Raw genomic sequence first — 24,121 nt, forward strand, 5'->3', positions numbered from 1 at the left:
CTCTCTGTCTGTCTCTCTCACACTATCTCCTTTAAAAATCGAACAACGAGAACAACAAGAGAAGATCGAAACCCTAGAATTCTGCATTGTGTGAGAGATCAGAGTGAGCGAAACAATGGAGGCGAAAGCGAACGGACTGAAGGAAGAACTCGAGCATTTTAAGCTTCATGGACCGACGAATCCGATTGTTACACCACTCCTCACAGATCACTATCAGTTCACCATGGCTTATGTTTATTGGAAATCTGGAAAGCATCTAGAACGAGCTGTGTGAGTAGAATTCTGCAACCAAGATTTGAGTTCTTGATCCTTTTTTGAGTTTTATGATTTAATTTGTTTTGTTGTGTTTCTTGTTCAATTATGATGAAATAGTTGTTTTAATTGTTTGTTTTGGTGAAGATTTCATTAAATCATTGATACTAGAAATGCTAGATGGATTGATAAGGGAATATTGGATAGGCTTAGGTTGTTCTGTTTATCTTAATGTGTTCTGGATGATTTGTTATTTGTAAATTAAAGGTTTAAATTGGAATCTTTATTTGATTAATTGGGAGTGGAGGAAGAAATGGGTTTCATGGATTATGTGCGAGTCTATGTTTTACTCATAGTTGAATTTCTCTCTCTTAATACGCTAAAAGCTTCCAAAATTGGACTATAATCCTTCATGAAAATGCATTTCGGAGCCAAACAAGTAGGAGCCAAATAAATTTTTATTTATTTTTTCTCAGAGTCGTGAGAATGTGACTACCTCACCACGTGGCATACTGAATAGACTGTTGGAGGTAACAAGTTCAGGAGCGGTAGATCTGTGCTCCTTGGGAAACACAGTTGTGTTGAGATGCACTTTTTATGGGAAGTACATCCATGCATCCCGAGGAGGAGTGCAGATCTATGGCTTCCAAGCTTGTCACTTGAGGATGGTCGATTGAGTTTGCCAAATGGGGTAGTCAGATTATTACGATTCTTTTTCTAATTAGGAGAAAAAATTGTTAAATTTGTGTGGATTGTGATGTTGTTACATGAAAGATTCTAGCGATACACAATATGCTATGATTTTAGCTATTTGGATAAAGATGGAAGAGAGGGGGTGAAAATAAAACATACCTTATAATAAATTGAGAATAACGATTTTCAAACTCCACCCTCTGACATACTTCCCCTCTACTCTCTCGATATGGCGTGTGACAGAACCATAGATTTTCTTCCTTGAGATACATAATTACTCATGTTTATGGGGATGTGCAATTGTGTATCTTGAGGACACACCACATCGGGAGAGTATGTCGGGTGGGGGGGAGTTAGAAAATCACAACTCATATTGCAAGTATTTTTTTTTTCTTTTTTCAACATTTCTTTCTTTATCAATTTGTGAGTCATGATTTTCTAACTCCCCATCTACTCTTTCAACGCGGCGTGTGACAGAATCATAAATTTTCATCGAGATACACAATTGCACATGTTTATGGGGATGTGCAATTATGTATTTTGAGGAAAGGAAATATATGGTTATGTCACACGTTGTGTGGGGAGAGTAGAGGGGGAGTTAGAAAAGCACAACTCACAAATTGATAAAGAAAGAAACGTTGAAAATAAAGAAAATACTTGTAATACGGTTGAAGAAGCGTAATATCTAAAAAGAGTAACTAGAGATCTTCTTGGAAAATATATGGAGTAAAACCAAGCATATAAGTGAATTTATTAGTGAGTAACAAGCTTCAAAAGTTTATTAGAAAATAAGGTCCTATTACAAGGACTCAACTGATGGAAACATTAAAATAATTAAAAAAATATATTAAAAAACTAATAATCCCAAGAGGTTGGCCTAGTGGCACATCGAACCTTAATAAGCTCCTTAACAAATATTAGGTTGAGTGTTTAAAACCCCATGAAACTATGAATATCTTGGGGCCACCATCCAAGTCCTATTAACCCTTGACTCAACTTGTTGCATGCAGGACTTTCCATGAGGACGTTGCGCGTGATTGTAGGGTTAGTCCCACCCAAACGATAGAAAAAACTAAAGACCTAAATCATGTTAGATGCATTAAAGGTGAATAACATAGAGTTCTAGGGAAAGGTGAAGAGATAAAGTAACAATGATCGACGTTATGATCATAATTTATGAAATGAAGAATACATTAAGCTTAGGTATAAGTGGAGATTCTTGATACAATAGAACATATGGGATCCACATCGACATATACAATATTAATAATGACCGAATGGTTTAAATTTTTTTACCATTTGCGGTGTCTCAGTCTAGGCCAAATTTGGCATAAAAAGTCAATTGTCTCAATCAAGGCAACGTCGATGTACTCCTAACTTTGATAGTGTCTCTGATTTTGAACCTTGCCAAGATTATCAATATTGTATCCATTTTATTATTATTTATAAATCTTCTTTTTAGGCATTTAGTGTGAACTTAGGATATTTGTCGCCTTTTCATCCTCGGCCAATTAGTTAAATATAGAAACTCAATTTGATAGGAACTAGAACAGTTGTACATGACTTGGTCGTTATCCCACCAAGCGAAACCACGTGAATTACTCGTTCCTTTACAAGCCCTCAGTAATATGTGACCATCACTGTCTATTTTAGCTTAAACATTAAAATGAGAATGAAGTTGGAATCTAATGATTTGATTTGTCTATCAACGCATTCCAACTTGTTTTTTTTTATCAAAAACAGAGAAATTACATTTATTTCCTAAAGAAAATAGTATAAACAGGATTATATTTTTAAATTAACAATTACTATAGTATTGATAACAACCTAATTTTAGTATATATTCTTCCAAAATAATAATTTTTTAATTTTAACACTTATTTTATTTCTATATGGAATGTTTTAAAAAAGGAAAAATAATTTAAGGAAAATGCAGAAGTGACATTGAAATTAGTGCTTTTCATCTAGATATGAGTGAAAAGCATATATGATTTTGTGCTCACCTCCACGTCAGCCATTTGTGAATCGATGTCATTTTAATGTTACTCCAGTACGAATCATAATTTAATTCAAGTACCAATTATCTATAGATTATACCTTGAAATTTGTAGAATTCATTGTCCAATTTTAACAATTTCTCTACCCTTTGGGTGACATCTTAAAGACATTTGTCTTTAAATAATCTTGGGACAATGACCCCAAAAACCTATTTTAGGAAGATATGTATCAAAAAGTCCTTTATGAAAAAATATGAACTTTTTAAAAATAATTTTTGAAGTAAAAATACCATAATTACCCTTTCAACAAATTTTAAGATTTAAAGAAACATGTTTATTTGAAAATATTTTAAGTAATCCTATATTTTAAAATTAATAACACACCTCTTGACTATGGTCATCTCATAACAATAAAAAAAAATCCTTGTTTTCTTTTTTCAAAATTAGTGATTTTTAACTCACATAAATGATGATGATGGATATGAATATGATTATCATTGTCATCAAATTAATTTGATCTATATATATTAGATTTATTAAAAAAAAATTATATTAAATAAAATAAAATATTATTTTAAATTTCAATTTAAATGTTCATCGAATTGATTCAACTAAAAACTTAGCAAGTTTTCTTAAATGAGTCAAATAAAATTATATTAAATTTATAAATATATTTAAATCAATAAAAATATTTATTTTTTATTTTTACAAAAGTATTAATAACAAATAAAGTGGTCATGTTTTTTATTTGATTCCGTATATTTTTAGATTAAATCATTTTGTAATGTTGTTAAAAAGGTATTTTAAGTATTTTTCTTAAAAAATCTTGAAAAGACCACTAAAAGGTGAACATTTTGTAAACTGGACTTAAATGGTCCATATTTTTTTCTAGTATATTACAAAGACATTAAGGGCCCATGTGGATACAGGAGCCAGAAGTACTTAGAACATAAGTACTTTTTTAAGTACTGTCTAGAGTAGGTGGATAACTGTTGTGTGTTTGGATGCAAGTTATGAAAAGTACTGTTAGAAGTACTTTTGATAGAGTTTTGTATTGAAAATTATTTTGAATTCTGTTTAAATGATCAAAATGACCTAATAAGTATCATTTACTATTTTTAACATTATAATTCAACAAATTATTCTTCAAATGAAATAAAAGTTATTGTTTTTATCCATAAAAACTAATATAAACGTCCAACAATTACAAATAAATAAAAAATATTGTGAGCAAATATATACAACCACTAAAAATATGAAGAAGTTTTCACCACATTAATGGATAGTAAATTTGTGTGTAATTCACATCAATCTTCCAATAAGAAAATTTCAATTATGATTGGAATGCTCATAGATAAATCATTGAGTGAACAATTGGGGGAGCTAGAAATCCAAATTCAAATGCTACACTAAAAAACTACTACCACATCAATGGATAATAATAAAATATTATTTAATTGCATTTTTGAGAATATGCTTATAATTTTCAAAATTTATGAGGGGCAAACTTGTCTCAAATGCTACACCAAAAAGCTACCACCACATCAATGAATAGTAATATAGTTTTACTACAATTGCATTTTTGAGGGTATGCTTATAATTTTTAAAATTTATGAGGGGTATACTTGCCCAAAATGTTACACCAAAAGGTTACCACCATATCAATGGAGAGTAATATAATATTATTTCAATTGCCTTTTTTAGGGTAGATTTGTAATTTTCAAAATTTATGAGGGGCATATTTGTCCTAATCTTGTCATTTTGACAATATTTTGTGGCTCCGCGCAAGAGTAGTTTAGAGAACTAGCACCATCGATACTCTGTGAAAAAGCACTAAAATGACTCCACAGTAAAGTAGTTTTTTCTAGGAGTAATTTATTCAAACACCTTTAAAGTACTTTTGACTCCCTGCAAAAGTCAGAAATACTTAGAAAAGTCAATCCACACAGACTCTAAGAGACAACAAAAAAACTTAAGGATTGTTTAGAAAAAAAATCATTCCACCTCATACCTTTAAATAATTTTCCATAAAAAGTTAACATCCCCCCATCTTAAAATAGAGTGGTGCCAGAGTAAGGTTGATATATCGATTCTCACATTGCTGATGTGGACGTGCATACATAATCATAGAATGCTTTTCACTCGTATCGCAATGTAAAACATCTATGGTCACGTCAGATATGTGAGAATCGATGCAAACTTTTATGTTACTTCAGCATTTTCCCTTAATATATGTACAATACGGACCGTTTTGTTTGAGTGCTAAGTTGCACGTGTGAGACGGTGCAAAAGAGTCAAACAAAAAGGAAAAAAAATAATTGGTTTATTAGAAAGACCCCTCTAATTTTGAAGAATATTTGAAATTCCCTTGTGTTTTCAAACATATGCACGCCCCTTGACCTCAATCTTTTTAATAAATTAATACAAAATTACCTAAATACCCCCATATTCAAACACTAGTTAGGAGCCTTAATTTTTCTTCAAAAATAATCTCTCATCTCTATGTTCATTTATATTAAATTATTGTTAGTTGTTCAACCTCATCTTCAGTACATTGTTTGGAACCTCTCTTCAACTATGGTAGAGAACTCTTGATTTTTCTACAAAAAATTATCTCAGCTTCTACTTTCTCGAAAACCTTATCTTAGACTTGAGGTTTGATAGCTTTAATGGAATGTCATGAAGATGAGGGCACTTAGGTCATTTTATATTAGTCTAATGGAGAAGACCTAGATGGAGGAGTTGTGATCAATTTAAAAACAACAGAGGAGGTATCTCAAATATTCACTAAGACGTTGCAAAAATGGGATACTCTTTCATTCATGTTGAAGAAATGCGCCTATTCATTTTCGTTCGTGTTCGTTCTGTCTCTCTGTCTTTTACTCGCACTCTCTCCTTTAAAGATCAAACAACGAGAACAACAAGAAAAGATCGAAACCCTAGAATTCTGCATTGTGTGAGAGAGAGGAGAGAGAGTGAGCGAAACAATGGAGGTCAAGGCGAACGAACCGAATGAAGAACTCGAGCATTTTAAGCTTCATGGACCGACGAATCCGATGGTTACACCACTTCTCACAGATCACTATCAGTTCACCATGGCTTATGCTTATTGGAAAGCTGGAAAGCATCTAGAACGAGCTGTGTGAGTAGAATTCTGTAACCAAGATTTGAGTTCTTGATCCTTAATTAGTTTGATGATTTGTTTTGTTCTGTTTCTTGTCCAATTATGATGAAACAATTGTTTTAATTGTTTGTTTTGGTGAAGATTGCGTTAAATTGATACTAGAAATGCTAGACGGATTGATTGAGAATACGAAATGGCTTAGGTTGTTCTGTTTATCTTAAATTATATTGGATTGCCTTGAACATGTTCCGAATGATTTGTTATTTATTAAAGGTTTAAATTGGAATCTTTATTTGATTAATGGGAGTGGTGGAAGTAAGGTGTTTCATGGATTATGTGCGAGGCTATGTTCGACTACTCATCGTTAAGTTATCTCTTTACAGCATTGGTAAACTATTACTTTACCAGGATGTTCGAGGTATAGAAAAACTATTTAGCATTTTTGCTTGGTTGAAAGTTGAATTTTCTCTTTTAACACGTAAAAAGCTTCCAAAATTGAACTATAATCCTTCATACAAATGCATTTTGGAGTGGAATAAATAGGAGCCAAATAGATTTGTTATTTATTTTTTCTTAGGAGAAAAATGGTTAAATATGTAAAAGATAATAACGTTATTACATGAAAGTGTCTAGCCATACACGAAAGGCTACGGACTACAGTTTTAGATATTTGGATAAAGATGGAAGAGAGAGGGTGAAAATAAAAGACACCACATAATAAATTGATAAAGAAAGAAATCGAAAATAAGAGAAAACTATGTAATGTGAGGTGAAGAAGCGGAATATAAAAAAGTAGCAAGAGAACTTCTTGGAAAATATAAGGAGAAAAACCAAGCATATAAGGAAACTTATTGGTGAATAATGAGCTTCAAAATTTCATTAGAAAATGAGGTCCTATTACAAGGATTGACAAAGGACTAAAATGATGGAAATATAAAAAAAGTTTAAAAAATGCTAAAAAAGGAAACAAATAGAGTGGTTGGTGAATTTAAAAACTAAGTCTAGAGAATAAGTTGGGGACCGGAGATGTTGGGAAAGATCTTTACAGGTCTGCAAGAGTTTGATGGAAAAACTAAAGACCTAAATCATGTTAGATGCATTAAAGGCGAATAATATATATATATATATCGTTCTAGTGAAAGGTGAAGAGATGAAGTAACAATGATGTTATGACCATAATTTATTACATGAAGACTATACATTATTAAGCTTAGGTCTAAGTGGAGATTCTTCATACAAAAGAATATGCATTCTTATATGGAATCAGAGATTCAGAGTTGAAAACAATTTCTTCAAAGTTTAAGACATATTTATGGCTTTATGACCAAATTGTATTCTAAAAGCTGTGGTAATTCATGGAAATAATGGCTTGGTAGATTTTTTTAGTTACTATATAGATTGTTGCGGCTAACTTAGTTCTTTGATAATACATTTTGAAAAATACAAAAGCACCAAATGAATGTTTCAGACTGTCTTGGAACATTTTTGGAATTTTCCTCGATGAAACCGGAATAATCGACCTTTCTTCAAAATTTCCCAAGATTCTTGAAAATAAGACACTATTTATTTATTTTTTTAAGGAATGGACAGCTATTTTCCACTGAGTTTTTCTCTTCTTGGCTTGTGATCTATGAACTCTTCTGTTTCTTTGTTGTGGGGCTACCCCATGACAGCTTCACTTATCTTTGCATATTTAATCATTTCATTATTTTCAATCTTGAATATGTTCTAGGTTTGATTTATTTTTCCGGAAGAACCCCTTTGGTGGTGAATACACTATCTTTGCTGGTCTTGAAGAATGCATCAGGTTTATTGCTAATTTCAAATTTAGTGATGGTGAGATCTCCTTTCTCCGTGCATCCTTGCCTTCGACATGTGAGGTAGAATATTCTATTCTTCTAGTTTATTTTCAAGATAGGGGGATCAAGCAAGTCTGACTCTTGGACCCATACCCAATACTTGTACGGGTCATACCATAGTTGGTTAACGTGGCTCGAAGATATAACTTATGATATATGTATGTGCAGTAAAATCACATATACGTGCATGCATACCAAACAGCTTTCATTTATCTAATTAAACATCTTTTTTAAGATGCTCTCCTTAATGCCGAAAGGGGTAGTTTGGGATGACAGATTTTCCAAAAACCACCTTTGATATTTAACAATTTACTCATTTTACTACTAAAATTTTGAAGTGTTGGGGGCCATATGTATGGCCACTTTCTCATCAAGGGAAATCAATACATAAGAACATTGTCATGTTGCTTGACCACCCGCTGGTAGTAATACTTTCATGGTTATACACCTCACACATACCATATTAGTCCTTAATTTTTTTGTGTGGATCATATGCAACTGACTATCATATCACTACCCACAAATTTTTTTTTTTTTTTTTTTGGGCAAGTAAATATTTTGTTAATAAAGAGGACAAGTTGGCATTGGAAAACGACGACAACACAACTAATCTCTCTCTATGTACAAGATCCCATCTAAACATAAAATCGTTGAAAAAGAACCCTCTAGACTCTTTGAATTGATTACACCAAAAGAAATAATGAACAACCCCCTATTATATCGAAGGAATCGGTGCAGTATTTGAGTGTTTTAGCAAGTAATTGATATGTTTGAGAAAAGATCATTTGTCCAACATCTCACATTTTTGAAAATGTTATATGCTCTTAACACAGCTGTGACAGTCTTTTAATGTAACAAAGCATTGGGCTACACAAACAACTTGACCCCGGATCGCCAAGAGTATGAAGAGTGCTAGCAACTCCAAAATGTGTACTTAACAGATATAAGTAACCCCAAACATATGTTACTGTTCTACTGATGAATATTTATAAGCAGCATTATAGACAATAACCTAAGGCAGATGTTGCTTTATTTTAACTTAATTGGCCTAATAAAACTGGACCAGTTAATTTTGTTCATCACTATTGTGGAACATGTTATTTATTCCTACTCACATCGATAAGATAAAGGATATTGCCCCTTCAATCCAATCAAGTATTTCATATATATAGCTAGGTTTATTTTTATACTAATGCTCATTACTTCATAATGAGATAGGCTTACCTTTCTGTTTTAATCCAACTTTCCATGATATGTGGTTAACTATCTACACCTGTTGTTCTATTGTAGGATGGATTTTTCGATTATCTTAGGGGGATTGACTGTTCTGATGTTGAAGTGTATGCTATTTCTGAGGGAACGGTTGTTTTTCCCAAGATACCCTTACTGAGAGTTGAGGGACCAATTGCGGTAAGTATATTCAACATGACTCTTTCTCTTCAAGTGTTTGTTGAAGATGCTTATTGACGAGTATTCATCCGTCAAGATTTCTCTTTCTTTCTTTCTTCTGTTTTTTTATTTTTATTTTTATTTAATTTAATTTTTTCTTTCATAACACCTGAATATTGTTATATCTTGTTTCAGTTGGTTCAACTGCTGGAAACTCCATTTGTGAATCTGATTAATTATGCTTCTTTAGTTGCTACAAATGCTGCAAGACATCGATTTGTTGCGGGAAAGTCCAAAGTTCTTCTTGAGTTTGGGCTTCGACGGGCACAGGTGTTTAATCTGTTGTTATTTAATTTCAACTGCTTATCATTCTTTTTCTTTGTCAATAAAATTTACATTCCTTTTGTATGTAGGGTCCTGATGGTGGAATAAGTGCATCAAGATACTGCTACATTGGTGGTTTTGACGCAACAAGGTTATTTTTGTTAAAGAGTACTAATTATTTTTTAGGTCCTTGCAATTACGATTTTGATGGATAGATTGGGCCATGCTTCTAACTGAATCTCCGCAACAATATCTCATACTATAGGATAAATACTATCCTTGGTGCCTGGCTAATATAATCGATCACATTAAAAGTGCTTGCTAGGGAGCTTTCTCTTTTCTTCTTATATCCTTAGTGAGATGAGTTAGTGGATATGCCAGAAGTCGTGTAAGTAGATTTTTTTCATTCTACATTGGGATCTCTGATGTAGTCAAATTTCAGCATGTTATAAAGGTGTGAAAAACAAAGAAAAAATGGGTTACTCTAAAGATGTGAAAAACAAGAAGATTAAGCACAACACTTTGGAGAAGAAGGCAACAATAAATTTACCATTTTATTAAAACATGTTATACTATTTATGGTAATTTTTTAAGTTATCATTTATGATAAAATCCCATTTCCATTAATCTAAAACTTTAAAATTACTTTATGTAAATCACATGTGTTGCTTCGTCATCCATATTTTCATTTGAGATTGAAGATGCTAGCTTGGTAGGTTGGTAAAGTTTTTAAAAAAAGGCCAAAGCCCACAAATGATTACAAGGCAACTCTAAGCCATGATATTATATTATCATGTGACTGTTTTCCCAGCAAACAAGTTCACCAAATCATTAGTGGAAAGCCAATTGAGAGCGAATAAGACATTCAAAATTGAAGCTGCGTCATGACTCATGAGACTACTCAATTACAAGCCCGCGAACTGCTCTGTCCCTATCTAGTAACTATAATTAGCCCACTATATAACAAGGATATGGACACATGTCAGTGTTGGACATTGTATATGACATCAATGCTTTTTGTGAAGCCAAACATGCCTGTACACATGTAGTATAATATAAGTTTTAACTCGTAACTTTTCTTTTTTGAAAAAAGAAGGAAAGAAATTTATGAAAGTGAATAAAACACTATATACACCTTGATTCATAAAATAGATTTCTGATATCCAGCCATAGTCGTGATTCGTGATTAACAAATAAAGATGTGTTGAGTGTGCTCTTTCATTGATATGTGTAAAGCACATTAAAATCATATAAATGTGGAAACCTTGTTTCATAGGTAGCCCTAACTATTAGCAGTACGATTTAGTGGCATTGTAGAGCTTATTTAATTAACCTTCTTCGGAAGTTGAATCAGCTGACCCCAAATTCTTAAGGCAAGGCTTTGATAATGATGACTATTGTTCCGGGTTGATGATCAGATATACAAAGACCATCAGCAAGAACCTATAAAATGGTAGCTAGCAAAAACGGATGACTGCAAAACATGCTTGAGAAGTTGAGTGCCAATTAAGCACCTATCAGGGATATTTTCGACACTCAAATAAGGATTATTATCATACATTTCTATGTGAAAATGTGAAATCTATCTTAGTAATGGAATCTATCAATTTTCCTAGATGGTCGACTGGAGTACAACAATGGAAATTTCTCTTTTAGGAGACAAATCTCAATTATGTTGGACTTCCGCTTCATATTTTAGTTTTAGTTTCATTTCACCATTTAATACTTGTTTACTGGTTAGGTGTTTTCATTGCTATTCCATGCAAGGAAACTCAGGTGTCACTTACTTGAACTTGCTTGTGCTCCTTTATTTGGTCTTTTTAAGAACTATTTAAACATCATTTGCATATCCTAATGATTTTCCTCAAATGGGTTTCTTTATTGATTTAACACGACTTGGAATATGTCTCATTTCTATGCTTGCATCCTGTGCCGACAGTAATGTTGCAGCTGGGAAGTTATTTGGGATACCCCAACGTGGAACACATTCTCATGCCTTCGTTAGCTCTTTCATGGTTGGTCATTATGAGGAACAATTATTATATAAATACCTGAGGAAGTATATTTTCTAAGTAGATGCTTATGAATGCTAGCATAACTGTCTTTGTATTTTTATTTTGGTCAATATCTTTTTTACTGTTCTTGTTTCCTATAATCACATGTTTTCGTAGAATCTTACTAATTCTTGTATGTTTTTATAGACTTACAGATTACTTTCTATTTCATACAGTTCCAAGATAGTGCAAATGAGAACTGTAATGTTAGATAGGAAGACAATATTCGTGACCTAGAGGTTGGCATGATTTGGACTCCTCTTATTTCATGGGAAAGCATTGAATTCATGGAAAATACATGTGCCAAAGAGCCTAATTCTGGGAAAACCGCATCCTACTTTTTTAAGTTATGTTGATTTGTTCAGGAAAATGGTCACACATCTTTTCACAGTTGATCTCCCACTCTTTCCTCTTTCTTCGAACTGCCGCACCAAACTCTCCCCAACCATCATCAGCACCATAATCAACATCACCATGCCACCTCCTCCACTGTTGTTGCCGATGCCACCATAACCATTGTCATTGTCACCACGAAGTTGCTACCCCTTCCACCGAACGCCATGTTGGTGTCTCCACCATTGCCACAACCACCCGCACCATCGCCATTACACCCCCACCACTGCACCAAGTAAATGTGGAATATTTGCATTGTGTTTGTTACGCAAGTTGGACTACTAGATGTACACAAATATATTTTCCTGACATTTTAATGTGAAGTACGTAACAGAAAAAGTACACAAATTTCTAACATTCCATTATACAAGCAAACGGCCAGAAAAATATTTCCTGTGCAAATTTATACCTAGAAAATGTAGTTTTTTGGAATGCAAATTTTCCACAAAAAAGTGTGGCCTTATATGAAAAGGAAAACCACTTTGAAATGTCTCTAACATTTTACACATACTCTAGTTCAAAGTTTTGTCGTGTTTCGGAAGTCTCAGTGGAATATCCTGGTTTTGGTTGAGACCGGAATGAAACATTATTTAGAAAATTTTCAGTTGAGACTGAGATGGTCTCTCTCTTGGCCAAAAACATTATCCCCAGATGAGATTTTGAACCTTGGCCAAGAATCTACGTACAAAATGAGAAAGGTGATTGTTACCAATCAAATTTTTGTGAATGAATTCAATTTTTTTCTCTATAAAATCTAAATAATACAGCACAATGGCTGTCTTCCCCCAATGTTGTCAATTTTGCATGCATCTCAAGGAACAATTTCAACTTTAATTTTTTTTCCACTTCTCCCCTTTTTTTTCAATAATACCCCTCTAATTTTATTGCCTCTACTCTTCTACTCCTTTTCCTATAATACTCCTATGAATTTATTGTATTTCCTCTTTTATCCCCTTTATCCCAAAGAGGATGACCGTGTCGTATACACAGGCAAATTCTAGTTTGTAAAAATTAGGGAAGTTGCTGGCCAAGAGATTTTTATAAAATATGACCAAATTACCCATACTATATACAGTTACATTATATCCTACAAATTTTGCCTAATGGACCCCAATTTTACATAGAAGGTGCCAACCTAGCTAAGTGTTTTTTTTGTTTTTGTTTGGTAAGCCTGCTTTTAACGAGATAACAACTCGGTGCTGGTGGGAATTAAACAGGTCTATGGTATCATGACCCAAAGACTTTACCTAGGGTCAAAAACCTATGAAACCCTCCTTGCTGACACTTAACTCCTTGCTTGCGTTGCAAAAATGAATGCATACATGGTGAAACGTTAGGCAAATTTGTCTAAAGACGATTCCTTTGAGACTTGGTAAAAAAAGTTGATATAGTTTATCTTCAAATTTCCCCTATATAGAAAGCAGAACTGTAGACTTGGGTTTTCTTCCATGCTACACATATAGACATGGGTATGTGTGTTGATATGCCCGAACACCCATTCTAATTTAACGATTGAGTGTTACCCCTTAATTTTTATGAAAAAGTTATTTTAAAAGAGTACTGGTGTTTTTCGTCCTCCGTACAATTTCCAGTTGTTAAACACAACTGTTGTTGTTTGATTGTTTTCCCTCTTATAATTCTCTACTTAAGTTCATGGTGTCAGCAAGTGTTTTCTTTTTTTCTTTATGATACATATGTTCTCTTATTTTGGATTGTCTAAAGTATTGGAGTTAGACATGACGATTGTGTTTGCATCATTATTACATGAGATTTCCCATTTAATTTTTCCATTTTCTTGTTGTATAGTGCGAGAAAAATTTATAAGGTGGGAACTAGATTTATTTATGTTTGCTGACGAAAAATGCTTTTTCACAAATTTGGTTTATGAGAAAGGAACTTTTAGTTACAAATAAAATCCAAACTCTAAATACTTTTAGTTTCGTCACAGAATACAGGTTTGATGTGACTTCTTGTATCTTGGTAATAATACAATATTCTTGTAAAAAGGGAAATACCATCCCAATACCTCCTGCATGATGAGTCTTCAACCAAACCAATTTAAGTGTGCTGTATGTTATCCACAACAGTCAGCCTTCACACCAGATTTAGCAAGTACACCGTTCTCTGCAATGAGGTCACTGATCACCTCATCATCACCATCAACAAAGCTTTATCCTAAATATTTGGGTAAAGGAATCCGTTCTTCCATTCCACTCTGTCCAGAGCTATCTTCTCACCTAGAAATATTCAATATCTCATGGTTGATCATTGGTCAGTAGGTGAACCACGTCAACAATCTACTCAGCAGCATAGTATGCAACATATAACTTTTTTTATCGGTCATGCAACATATAACTTGGAAGGCTTCCAGATGAGATCATGCAGCTCATGCATAAAAAATTACAATGTTTCCATAGGTGATTTCATGTTTGGTGTCCATCACTTATTTAATTTTCTTCACATCTCCTGGATGCATGCCAGAATCACTTTCCGAAGTTCTCCTAGTTGGAACATAATTTGCAATAAGGCACCTAGTTTTTAACCGAAATTCTTAATTTTCAATAACCAACTGCAGAATTCCATTGACTTAATAAAATATCTCCCTTAGTGTGTGAATCCATTTCTATCAATCCTATAAGAAACTAAACATGCCAAAATCCTTGTTTTTTTTTTTTTTTTTGCTCAAAAATTTCATTTAGTCGATAAATGGAGTAGAGTATAGTTTATTTTTATGAAGAAGAATGATGTCTCCTTAAACACTAAGCACTGTAAAAGCTCCTTCTTCCTCACAAGTTCTTGACGCTCAGATTATCCTTTTTCAAAAACCTAACTCCAATGTAGCACATTGAAACCTTTTTCTGAAACAACTATTAGAGATGACCTCCGATCAAAATTCTCTTTCAAAAGTGGTACACACACTTTCCTTTCTCTCCATTGAGAACATAACTTGGATGGGGGAAATTATTCACTTCCTCAGAAATCTCAATATGTTTCCCAGTTTTTCATGTTCTTTGTTAACTGTGCTTATGATTTGAAGTGGAAATTAACAAATGCTTCACTCTTATGCTATGCTACTAAACATTATAGTTTCTTTGATAATACTACCGCATAAATCCGTTCGTACATTATTCTTATGTGAACTTAGTTTATTCTTGGTCTAATTTATCATGTTATCTGCAGAGCTCTGATGAAATTGTTGGTAAAGCACTTCATAGTTGTGACGGTTCGGATACGTGTGAAGATTTTTTTTGTCTGGTGCAGACCTGGCTTAGCAAACTTCAGGTTGTTGGTGACCATTAGACACATCTTTATATTCCTGTTTGTTATTTATTTTCTTTAACCATGTGGATTGCTTATTATATTTTCCACCCATTAATCTATCGTAAAACTCATCACAGTTGGTCATTTTTATCTTATTGATAGATATTAACAAATAATTTAACCAACTGATTGATAAGTTGTTACAGGATATTGCATTAAATGTAAGTACTCATATTTTTTCCAGTAATTATCATTTGCAGCTCCTAATTTTCACTCAATCTTGGTATTTTTTTTTCACATACTAGAAACAATTTGTGCAGATATCTGCTTCTATTCAATTGAGGGCTGTCTGACTGTATATCCTTTGTGTTCCATGTTGATAGATATGGATAATCTAGGAAAGAATGTTATGTCTAGCTTAATCCTTGCATGGCAAACTTTGAGATGCTAACCAGGTTTGTAGATGATTTTTTTTGTGGTCATATAGTATTTACTGTAGGTTACTTGTTAGTGATGCATGGGGAAGGGAAGGCTTCTCTAGCATTCAAATTTACAATCATCTTTTGGAAAGACGAATCAAAAGGAATATGCAAAATGATAAAATTTTCTTACAGAGAAGAACATGATTCTATAATTCCCAACCGACTAAAATTACAATAGAAAAAAAAAAAAAAGAGTTCAAAACAAAGAAAAACAAGCTAAAATGATCTGGACAGGTAGGAAAGCGATCAAGATCTAAAAAAAAAACTAGCAAACCAGGCTGAAATGAAATCAAATGTGTAAGCCAAGATGATCTACTTCTAAATAAATTAAAATCAGATAAGAGATGCTCCTATCTTAAAAATCCGAGATAACTAAAGAAATTTACTAGAATATCTGAATGAAATTTAACAGAAACTAGGAGAATTAAGGAGAAACTTAGCTTATAAATCATAGATGATTTTAGAGAGTTACCTCAGTAAAGTCTTCATCCTTTTTTTTAAGAGTGAAAGAAGAAGAAGAAGAAGAAGAAGAAAAATTAGGAGTGGAAAAAGAAGAAGAAAACAATTCCGCCCCCTCCCCCCAACGTTTTGAAAACCAAAAAAAAGTAAAATGAGGAAGATCATTGTTTTGCCCTTGTAGTTGGTTTTTAACCAATTCATTAGACCTTAACAAACTAAATCCATAAAATTATTGAACAGGTTGTCTTGGAATGTTTCAGTCGAGACCATTTCAGTTTTCTTCTGATTGTAACATTGCATCAAAAAGAGATTTTAAACCTTGTTAGTAATGTGCATGGCATTATTTCGTCCATCTTGTGTTTTTTAAAACTCTCCACTTCAAATTTTTATTAATTGGATGAACTTGTGTGTGCTTTCCAGTGGACAACTTCATTGCAAAGCATTTTTGGTGACACTAATCAAAGCGAGTTGGTAGCTTTCACCTCATATGCTTTGGCATTCCCAAACAACTTTCTTGCCCTCGTGGACACATACAACGTAAGCTCAAGTTTCTGTATATCTTATAACATTCCATTAGTACTGAGTTCACATATTTGTGTTACCTTTGTGTCAGAATATTTTTTTGTTCTACTCTTAATTAGCATTCTGATTGAAAAGTTATTTGTTTTTATGCTTGATGAATTCTGTGCTGAGTCTACCATGAGCTTGAGGATCCCTACAATCTGCACCAAAAATCATTGTTTTTACTTCCAGGCTGGGTTACCATGACCTTTGAGCTTAACATGCATGTCAGATGCCAATAACAGCTCCATTCATGGTGTAACATGAACATGTTAGCATTCTATTGAAATTCCCTTTTATGGCTCTACTGAATTCAACAATTGTCAGAGAATTTCAGTAGAGGAAGACCATCTGAGAGCTTTGTCCCTCCATGCAAGGTTCAAATTAATATCATCCAATTTATTCATTTTATCTAGGCCTATGAGTAGCTGTGAGTTTTGGCTGTACCAAGGTTACAGAATGAAAAAAATGAACTAAAGAGGATTTGAGACTCACTCTGTGTATAAACATAAATATTTTGGCTACTTGACGTTTATGGTATATGGGAGACAGCAATAATCTCCCTATATGCCCTTTACCTTGAAAAGAAAAAAAATTGTATAGTGTGAAAAATTACAATTCACATCAATGGTTAATACAATGCTTACTGATTAACCGAAATGTTAGATTAAATATTTTGTTCATCCTTTAGATAGGACTTTTTTGCATTTGGTACATACTGTTTGCCATGGACCTGTTACACATAATGGTGTACATAGGGTCTCATATATTGGAATTCTCTTCCCTGGTTTTCTTTTTATAATTTTACTCTTTACTTATCAAGAGAAGAACATATCTTCATCATCATCAGCATCGTTTGGGCCTTTCCGCAATTACTGGGGTTGACAATATGAATTCTATTTGGCCGTTAACTCTTTTTTTTTTTTTTTTTGATAAGTTCATAAAAAATTTTGATAAGTAGTTTAACTCTATTATGAACCATATCTAATCAAGGCATGCCACATCATATCTTTCTTTTTTTTACTACCTCTTATCTATGTCATTTTCGGTCTTCCTCTTGCTTTCAACGTTATGGCATCAAGTTCCAAAAATCTGATGTTACAAACACTATTTTTTGTTAAAACATATTATTGTGGAACTCCTTTGCGGTGATTCTCAGCTCCAACATTCTCGAAAGTGAATATTCATTCCTACAAACTCAGACTTATTGTTGTGAACTAATACACTTTTATTGAGAAACCCAAAATTATTTTATCCACAAAAAAGTGCACTTTTATGTACTTAAAACCTATTGTCAAAACCAACGAGGGGTGGTGAGATGGCCAGGTCTATACCTCAGGAAGCGGAGGTCCTGAGTTTAATCCCCCCCCCTGGTGGCCACCCTTTAGAATCTATCCCAGTACACCTGGTACGTGTGGAAGGGGTGACATGTGTGCCCTGTAGGATTAGTCGGGTTCTCTAAGAGGCCCGGATCTCCAAGGTTTTAGGGGGGAAAAAAGCTATTGTCAAAGGCCTAAATGTAGTTGGTCCACTGTTCCATGAGTGAGTAGTGACAAACATGAAACATCAATTTATTGCTGCCTGTCATAATTGTGTCTTCTCTTATTTTAATCTGGGTGACCTTGTCTTTTGCTATGTTGATAATGGCTCTCTCTTAATAACCGTGTGTTGACGTTCTTTTACCAGGTTATGAGGAGTGGAGTTCCTAATTTTTGTGCAGTTGCTCTAGCCCTTAGAGATTTGGGGTATGTTTGGATACTTAATAGGAATGTTTTCTTAATATAACTTGCTATCTTCATGTGAGCATAGGGATTTATTGGCACCTTTTGTCATGTTTTTATTATTATTGCTTTTTAATTGAGTTATATGCTTCTCGTCATGCTTGTTTTTCTTATTAAATTTAGTTTGAGCAGAACATTTTCCTTTTATTATGCTACACTTTTTTGGGATCTTTCTGTTGGATGGGTAGAAATAAATGATGTTTAAAGTTTTCAATGACAAAACTACCTCGGAAGTTTATGAAGGGCTTGTTAGCTATTTCAAACAAACATGAATTCATGATCACAATCACTTCATTTCTTTCAAATCTATCAGTGACGCAGCATAGCATCTAAAATGTCAAATCTGCCTTCTCTATGACCACAATATTTGTTTGAGGTTCTTTTATGTTAATTGTCCATGACAGATAAGTTGTTTATATCTATTATGGAAACCAGAAAGTAGAAATGATATAATAATATCTTATCTGCAGGAATAAAATGGACATCATTATCTTACATTTATAACTTTTTCCACATTATCCACTTGGAGGCCAAGATTTAATCTTATTGCCCTATTCTTCTGAAGGTCATCTCATGGAGATAAGAGGCACTTGGCTTCTTTTCTTTTTTCTCCAAATTCCAGAAGCTATATTAGTCAGAGCTCATCTTTATCATCATTTGATCACTTAAGGACCATATCTCGAGGTTTACTATTTCCTTTAGATTTCATGATGATATACTTCTTATGCTAAGCAAACTATTTCATTTTGCCAATGTAACGAGGAAAAATATGTGCACTGGTATCCAACACAAATACAAGGTGTCTAGCAGAGGGCCTTCGTAAAGCCTGAAATTCAGATACATATATGTTAGCTAAATTTAAATCACAAGTTTCTTTTTTTTATTACAACAGAGTGTCCCCACCCCATTGGAAATGGGAGCCTGGGGAGCACATTGAGGTTGTTGAACCACTGCTCCATTATTTGGGTGGTGGAAGCATCTCCATTCACCGCTGAGCTACCGAAACCTGGTAATTTAATAAATATAATAGATTTCTAAGGAAGCGTATTAAAGAACTGTAGTTGTACCAAAATGGTGTATGGAGAATCTACCTCACTACTTGAGTCCTACAGTAGAATTTTTTTTTTTTTTTAAATGAAAAATGAAGTACCTTTCAGGATATGTGTTTGGGGACTTGCATATCCGTGTTTATACATGTTGACACAGCAAAAACCATTAGTTTTTTGTGGTATTGTAAAATAGGTGTTCATTTGCAACTTTTGTATGTGTGCTGCCCTTTCTATTATTACTATTCATGTTAACAGAACAATATTTGGGATAAGGCATTGATGGTCATGATGATTGTCCTTTTCCTGGAAAACATCATCTTTGTTAAGTTTATATTTTCCTGACCCTTCATTTTTTTTTTTCTGTAACTACCGAAAAGGCATTAATGGTCATGATGATCCCTGTAAGTGTTCGCATATGTGCTTTTATCTTGTCCCAATAGTGAGTTGAGATATCATGCCGTGTAGGTACAAAGCAGTTGGCATTAGGTTGGACTCTGGTGACCTTGCATATCTATCTACTGAGGCCCGGAAGTTCTTTTGCGCTATTGAGAAGGAATTTGGAATGCCTGGTTTTGGAAAGATGACAATTACTGCTAGTAATGACCTCAATGAGGCAACTTTGGATGCTTTGAACAAACAGGTAACCATTCCGAATTGCCATCATTGATATACTTGAATATTTGAAAGGCATTATATGTTGCGAAGTTAGATCCATCACGTCAATAGATTAATTCAGAACTTCCAAGTAAGGATCTGAAAGGTTCCAAAGGGTTGATTTTTTTTTTGGATACTGTAGAATATATCTTTCATCAAAATTGATATTCATATTGTACACTCATGCCACCCATAATGTCATTACAATTCATGAATCAGTAGTTCACCTTGACTACTCTAGTAGCCCTACTATCGTAGCTTACTAGCATAGCTTATGGAGGAAAGATAATATGTTGATGACCTGCTTTGCTTCTTCTAAAGTGACGGGGGATTTAAAGGGGACAAATTATTCACCAACAGAAAATAAAATAATCGGGCTGATAGGAGAAGTGCAATCAAACCTGCTTTGCTTCTTCTAAAGTGAAGCGGGATTTAAAGTGGACAGATAATTGTCATATCCCCAGTGTGCTCTTTGTTGAATTATACGTTGTTGCCATCTCCTTGGAATTGATCTCTGAATATATCAAGTGGAAATTTTCTAGACTTGGCAACCAAAATTTATCGTCTTATGATGACATGTTTCTTAAGGTGTAATCTTGGTTGATTATAGAGAATGAAAAGGAAAACTTGACACATATGTGTGATGTTATTAGATTCGGAAATTGAATCTCTCATCAATACATTTGTATGTATTCAGAGATCAGTGATGGCAGACATAAAGGTAAAGTACATTAGGTGTTTTATGTTTTGAAGCATGTATCATTTTTCCATATCATTATGTGCTGCGCTTAACAATGCTTCCGCAACTTTTATTTTCTAATACAGAAGGGGAAAAAAAAAAAAAAATAGATCTTTCATTGGACCTCATGTATCTAAACTAGACGACCTTTTCTTTTCACAGGGCCATGAGGTTGATGCATTTGGCATTGGCACCAATCTTGTTACATGCTATGCTCAAGCAGCTCTAGGTTGTGTTTTCAAATTGGTTGAGATAAATAATAAACCTCGCATCAAACTTTCTGAAGATGTTTCAAAGGTTTGATCATGCATTCAAGCAATCTCAGTAAAATGTTCTATTTATTCTTCAGAGGTTCATTATTTCCTTGTCCTAGGTCTCAATACCGTGTAAAAAACGGTGTTACAGATTGTATGGGAGAGAAGGTTACCCCCTTGTTGACATAATGACTGGAGGACATGAATCACCTCCTAAGGTATTTCATCGATTTGCCATTTTACCAAGATTTTCTTTTTGTAGGTTTCATAGTTTGTTGGTACCTGAAGTTTGACGTTCTCGTTCATTTTCTTTCGACATTACATAACGACTGGGAAAAATGAATCACGTCTAAATCTATCTCATCAATTTGTTATTTTACCATTGTGCTCTTTCTGTAGGTTTCTCAGTTTCTTGGTAACTAGATGTTTTACATTCTCACATATGTTCTTTCCACTTAACTATGTGAGCTTTAGTTAAAACAGTTTGAACAAGCAGAATGGGCAGATATTGTGAAGCATCAAGTATCCAACCCTCTTTCAAAAACATCTTTTATAGAAAATCATAAGATAGCAACGAAGAGGATGTAATGTAGTTATGTCCTTGTTACATGGCTGTCTAGGAATAACGTTGTTTGTGTTGGTTAGAATTTACTGCATGCTACTATTAAGGTGTGAAACTTGCAAAGTTGGTGGCAAGAAGTGCACTAATAGATAGCAATGAAGAGGATATATAGAAGGGAAATGGAGGTCCAAAACACCTCAAGAGTTGGTCTAAAATCCTTAAGAATTATGGGAAGAACGAAATGTAGAAACATCAAACTGTTGCAGTGATTGAGATGGTGATAGACTGAGAGGAAATGAAAAGATAAGACTTCTTTGCACACAAACAATTCTTCTACCACCACAGACAAGCATATTGGATAAACAAATTTCTTCTCAGGAAGCTAGAATTCGTGCCCAGGAAATGTCATGTTTCTTTTATGTTGCTGTTCACTTGTGTTCTCTTTTCTGACTCGTCTCTTCCCTCTATATCTTGCACCGCATCTTTCTCACACTCAACTACTAATACAATCATATCACGGTTACTATGCATGAACTTCAGCATTGCTGTTTTGAAGAGTAACTGCCATAAAGGGATAAAGTTATGCTCACTAGTTTGCTCAAAGGTGGTACAAATGAAATGTTAATAGATCATTGAATTCATTTTAGATTATAGGTTGGAGGAAGGGGAGCTTCAGAATGGGTACAATTCTTTTTTCAGAATTTGATATTATTTTCTAATTCTAGTCCTGGGAGGAAACTGAGAATTGGAAGAAAACAAAAAAAACTACTATCCATTGTAAAACCAAATGTTGGGTATTTTTTGTTGATGATTCTTCTGGCAACTAGGAGCTAAGATTTTTTTTTCAGGGCACTGTTCTGAATTTTGAACCCATGGGACTGCATTATCACCAACCACAGGATCGATGCTATATTTTTTAATATTATAAAATTTCTATTGTTGTTTATAATCAAGTGTACTCCATGGATGGTTTCATGCACTATAAGGAAAAAAAGGTATTGTGATTTATATTCTATTTTAAAAATGCAGGTAGGAGAAAGGATTCTGTGTCGTCACCCTTTCAATGAATCTAAGAGAGCGTACATGGTACCGCAACGTGTTGAGGAGCTTCTGAACTGTTATTGGCCTGGAAATTCAGGTGTGAATCGTTTTTATTTAAATTTGTTATTGATCTGCATGTCCAAAAGGTTGTGGCCTTGATAAAACAAATAACTTATGAGTCATGATAATATGATGCCCCCATCACAGATCCATAGACCATTTGCCTCGGGATACATAAGAAAAAGATTTATGGTTATGAGTATCCCGATGCGAATGATCTATGGTTATGTGATGGAGGCGCGTGTCAGAGAGGGGTGTCAAAATCATTAGTCATAACTTAATGATACATACAGACAACCAAAACATAATTGGCACAATTTTGAATGTGCAACAATTCTGTATGGTATATACTTCAATTCATCATGTGGTTAACATCAGGATGACTGATTTCGAACTCAAGTGATACTGAATTTCACAACCTTAAGAATTACGATTTTTATTATGGGCCCTTTTGTCGTTCATAATTATATAGCAATCTCACTATAACGTAAGGCTCACTTTCACCCTTCCTATACTAAACTTGATTTTTGCCGGTCGAAGATAAAGCAAGAGAAAGCTTGCCACCTCTGAAGGAGATCAGGAATAATTGCATGCAACAGCTGGATCAAATGCGGCCTGATCACATGAGGAGACTAAACCCAACGCCATACAAGGTTCATGAATCTCTCTAGATTTTGTCCCCCAACAATTATATTCAACATTTGTGCTTAATGTTTTTGTTTTACTTGATTTCGAAGCAGGTCAGTGTGAGCGCACAGTTGTACGATTTCATTCATTTTCTGTGGCTCAACGAGGCGCCTGTTGGGGAGTTGCAGTAACGATGTATAGACGAAGGGATGGATGGAGCAGCACCAAGTAAAAGCATGGAAGAGCTTGCAAGAGCTGGGATTTCATGGTTAAATGCTTACCATCAATGGAAGTGATTTAGTTTGTCTTCTGCCCTAATTTTTTTTTCTTTTCCTAGCTTCCATGTAGATTAATTCTATGGTCACTGAATAAGGTAAGAATCTGTACTAGGGTTGTAGACTAGAATCAATAAAAAGAAAACTTCATAAAAAGATTAATAATCTTCTAAATTTTCTAATTTTCATGATAATTACTGTAATTTTTCTGCCCTCCTACAAATCACAAAA

General features: G+C 33.8%; 1 protein-coding gene across 4 annotated transcripts; it reads left to right on the forward strand.

The window, feature by feature from the left end:
* On the forward strand, positions 1-24,037 carry LOC147397298 (nicotinate phosphoribosyltransferase 1-like). 4 transcript variants are annotated; one of them, XM_086452848.1, is made up of 15 exons: positions 1-270; positions 7,799-7,946; positions 9,216-9,335; positions 9,510-9,644; positions 9,728-9,789; positions 11,578-11,653; positions 15,266-15,367; positions 16,708-16,824; positions 18,535-18,593; positions 20,144-20,318; positions 21,234-21,368; positions 21,445-21,543; positions 22,917-23,025; positions 23,529-23,641; positions 23,726-24,037. In XM_086452848.1, exons 1-15 carry the CDS (start codon positions 116-118, stop codon positions 23,804-23,806), a joined length of 1,686 nt encoding a protein of 561 aa, XP_086308974.1. In that variant the 5' UTR covers positions 1-115; the 3' UTR covers positions 23,807-24,037. The 4 variants fall into 4 exon arrangements, with proteins under 4 accessions (XP_086308974.1, XP_086308977.1, XP_086308973.1 ...); XM_086452851.1 differs by having other exon boundaries at positions 2-270; positions 23,729-24,037; XM_086452847.1 differs by lacking the exon at positions 1-270 and adding an exon at positions 5,842-6,084.
* The last annotated feature ends 84 nt before the right edge of the window (positions 24,038-24,121 follow it).

Source organism: Akebia trifoliata, chromosome 8 (genome assembly GCF_017979445.1).
Source record: "Akebia trifoliata isolate Shusen 1 chromosome 8, ASM1797944v1, whole genome shotgun sequence".
NCBI classification, from domain to species: Eukaryota; Viridiplantae; Streptophyta; class Magnoliopsida; order Ranunculales; family Lardizabalaceae; genus Akebia; species Akebia trifoliata.